The sequence below is a fragment of the Petaurus breviceps genome, unplaced genomic scaffold (genome assembly GCF_028583685.1).
Source record: "Petaurus breviceps papuanus isolate PSGF00001 unplaced genomic scaffold, PetGlider_PUasm1.0 91041, whole genome shotgun sequence".
Lineage (NCBI taxonomy): Eukaryota > Metazoa > Chordata > Mammalia > Diprotodontia > Petauridae > Petaurus > Petaurus breviceps.
Window position 1 is genome coordinate 29,567,127 of NW_027187400.1, and position 3,801 is coordinate 29,570,927.

Here is a 3,801-nt window from a genome sequence, read left to right on the forward strand (position 1 = left end):
CTATCTATCTATCTATCTATCTATCTATCTATCTATCTATCTATCTAATCTCTGTCCATCCATCCGTCTATCTGTCCACCCATCTCTCTCTCTCTCTCTCTCTCTGTGCTTACTCTGTGCAAAGCAAGAAAAGGAGCATAGTCCCTGCTCTCATTCTAACAAGAGGAGGCAACACATATGGAAAGGTCCCTTTTCTTTAATGTTATTTCCAAATGATTGAGTCATTTGGTGACAAGACCTTTCTTTCTGGGTCTTCAGTAGATGTGACTGCAGGCTGTAACACATGCAGGAGCAGGTCCAGCCTGATGGCTGGGGGTGGTGGGATGGAAGTGTTGCTGTTCCCAGGTTCGTGTGGGTTCAGGGTTATCTCCTTCAGGGTTTCAGGGGAAGAGAGGGTGGTGGTGGTGGTCTGACCAGTGGATGGCAGTTGGTTGGCCTCTTTGGGAGCTGCCTCCTAAAAGGGAGGTGGTGGGCTCCGATAGAAGCAGGACCAATAATCTACTCTCGTGCTTATTTACCTGTTGGTAACAACTGTCAGCAGTTGAGGAAGATGGGTCCCTTCTCCACAATGATTCTCTTCACACCAGTGGCTGCAGGCACAACCTCTCTCAGCCTTCATCTTCCAAACTCTTCCCTCCTTTCCATGCAGAAAGAGGCGCAGATCAAGTTCCATGTCTTGCTCACGTCCTACGAACTCATTACCATCGATCAGGCCATCCTGGGGTCCATCGAATGGGCCTGTCTTGTGGTAGATGAGGCTCACAGGCTGAAAAATAACCAGTCCAAGGTAAGCTGTTTTTTCCAGGGAGGCAGGGTGGGGAGAAACTATCGACAGGCTGCTCTCAGCCCTGACTCCTTCTGGGTCCCAGATGGGTCATGGAAAGTACACTCACTGCTCCTTTAATAGGCAGGCACAGAGTGGAGGGGCCAGGACTGGAACAATCTTCCCTTTCTTCTCCCTAGTTCTTTAGGGTGTTGAATAGCTACAAGATCGACTACAAGCTCCTGCTTACAGGGACACCCCTCCAGAACAACCTTGAAGAGCTATTTCATCTTCTAAACTTCCTGACTCCAGAACGGTTCAAGTGAGTTTCCCTTTTTGCCCAGAATCTCCAAACTGCAAGGGGCCTCAAAGGACAACAGACTTAGCTCTGACCAACTCTGAACCAGGAATCTGGTGCACACTCCCCCATCCCAGATTAGTCATCCCACTTCTGCTCCAATAGCTTCTACTGATAGGACCCTTTTAGATTTATATGTGTGTGTATGTATGTATGTATGTATGTATATATGCATATACATACATATAACACACATATACATATATATATAGTCATACATCTTTATATGTACTTTACATATATCATCTCATCGGAGTCCTGCAGTAATCCTGTGAAGGGGATACAACAAGTATGGAGGACTTTAAATGGCAAATAAAGGATTCATATTTGATCCTGGAGGTTATATGAAGCCACCAGAGTTTACTGAGTACAGCTGCAATAACCTGCACTTTAGGAAAGTCACTTTGAATGGAGAATGGATTGGTGTGGGGAGAGACTTGAGGCAGGCAGACCCACCAGCAGGTTATTATTGAAGTAGGTAGTGTAGGGGTGAGGTGATGAGATGGCAAGATCATAGGAGAGAAGGTGAAGTCAACAGGTCTCTGAAGCAGATTAGGGGTGAGGGGAGAGAGTTAGTGAGGTCTAATAGAGGAGATAACCATGGGCAGTACCATGATGGTGACAAGTGCTGTGGTGGGGCTGATGAGAGATAACCATGGTAACAAGGATGACAATGTCCGATGGTGATGGTGGTAATGATTACGGTGGTGCTGGTTAGAGATAGTGCTGCTTGTTGATGTCTCAGAGGTCACAGAACTCAACCTTCTTTACACATAAGGAAACTGAGGTCCAAGAGGCTAATCTACTTGCCCAGGGTCACACAGCTAATAAGTGTCTGAGGGAGGAGTCACCCCAGGCCCAGTGCTCTGCTCTCTATAGTGATATAATGATGGTCAGGGTAGTAGGTTAGAGAATCACCGTGGTTTAGTGGGATAAGCCCACTTGACTTGGAGTCAGGAGAGAGATCCTGACTCTGACCTTTACCAGCTCTGTGACCTTGGACTCATCATACAACCTATTGGAACCTTAGTTTTCCTCATTCCTCTTAAACTGGAATGTAGCAATACTTATCATATCTACCACACGATTGTAGGGAAAATTCTTTGTTAACCCTGAATCACAACGTGAACGTTACTTCACCAGGGTCCCTTTGTAGACTGTAGAGTAGCCATGACCTCAGTGGTCTTTAGCAGTTTTGGTGGCCAGTCTGGTGATGAGCACATCTCCGAATTTAGCCTGTCTGATTCTTGGAGTGGTGATTGGACTATGGAGACAAAGCCTTCCATGTCCCAGTGAGGCAGCAGAGGATGATGTTAGTAGAGAAAATGGGGAGTTATTTTAGTATTTTAAATAATAAATTTAGGCTGGCTCAGTTTCCTTTTGGCTGGCCTGCCTTTCCCTTTTCACATCCTGGATTATATAGTTTTTTTTAAAGACTGAGCCTAAATCCTACCTTCTACAGGAAGACTTTCTCAGTCCCCATCACTGCTTGTGCCTTCCCTCTGAAATCACGACCCCCACCCATTTACACTGTAAATATCTTTTTGTTTCCTTCATTAGATGGACAGGGACCTTAATTCTGTCTCCTGCTCTTAGCTCAGAACTTGGCCCATAGTAGCAGTTAACAATTATCTTCCTGAGTCTCCTTCTAAGGTTCTCATCTCTACTTCTCCCTGCAGCAACCTGGAGGGCTTCCTGGAGGAGTTTGCTGACATCTCCAAGGAAGATCAGATCAAGAAACTACATGACCTGCTGGGGCCCCACATGCTGCGGCGACTGAAGGCCGATGTGTTTAAAAACATGCCGGCCAAGACGGAGCTGATCGTGAGGGTGGAGCTGAGCCAGATGCAGAAGTGAGTTTTCTGCCCCCCTTGAGAAGCAGCGTGGTTCCTTGGGGCATCCCCCACAGCAGGGCCTGGCCTTTGCCTTCCCTTGTATCCTAGCATGTGGCACACAGTAGGGCACTTAATCAGTACATACTCATGACTGTCAGCAATAGGTTTGGAGCTGGAGCACCTCTGTATTCGGATCTGGCCTCCCTTTCATGTTTTATATTTTTCATATTTTAAGGTTTTCTCTCCCTTTCTTGATCCAATTATTTTTTCATTTGTTAAATGAGGGAATGAGAATGATTCCTGAGGTCCAGCCTAGATTCCCTTTCTCTGGTCTTGATGAACTGACTTCGGGACCCTTTAGGGGCAGCTCAGTGAGTACATAGAGCTTTGGGCCTGGAGTCAGGAAGATCTGAGTTCAAATTTTGCTGCAAACATTTACCAGCTGTGAAATCCTGGGAAACTCAGTATCTTCGACTGTGAAATGGGGATAATTAATGGCACCTACCCCCTGGGGTGATCGTGAGGCTCACATATTGTGCCCAGACACTATGTACATATGGTTATTACTGGATTCTCCGGGGTAGGGGGCTAGCAGGAGTTTCTCTAACCACGCACCTTATGGCCTTCCCTCAGGATTTAGGATTTTAGGGTCATCTTAGAGAGTGACTAATGGAGATTTACTGATTAGCAAGTGACTAATCCAAGGACATACAGCCAGTAAATAGCATTAATGGGATTTGAACCTATGACTATGGAGATTTACTGATTAGCAAGTGATTAATCCAAGGACATACAGCCAGTAAATAGCATCAGTGGGATTTGAACCTATGACTAATGGAGATTTA

At 45.9% G+C, this 3,801-nt stretch overlaps 1 protein-coding gene across 1 annotated transcript in view; it reads left to right on the plus strand.

The window, feature by feature from the left end:
* CHD5 (chromodomain helicase DNA binding protein 5) overlaps positions 1-3,801 on the plus strand; it is a 159,031-nt gene that overhangs the window by 104,680 nt on the left and 50,550 nt on the right. Inside the window, exons 14-16 of the mRNA XM_069079557.1 lie at positions 650-787; positions 964-1,085; positions 2,801-2,974. Of these exons, the coding sequence (XP_068935658.1) occupies positions 650-787; positions 964-1,085; positions 2,801-2,974 (434 nt within the window). The remainder of the gene's footprint in view (positions 1-649; positions 788-963; positions 1,086-2,800; positions 2,975-3,801) is intronic.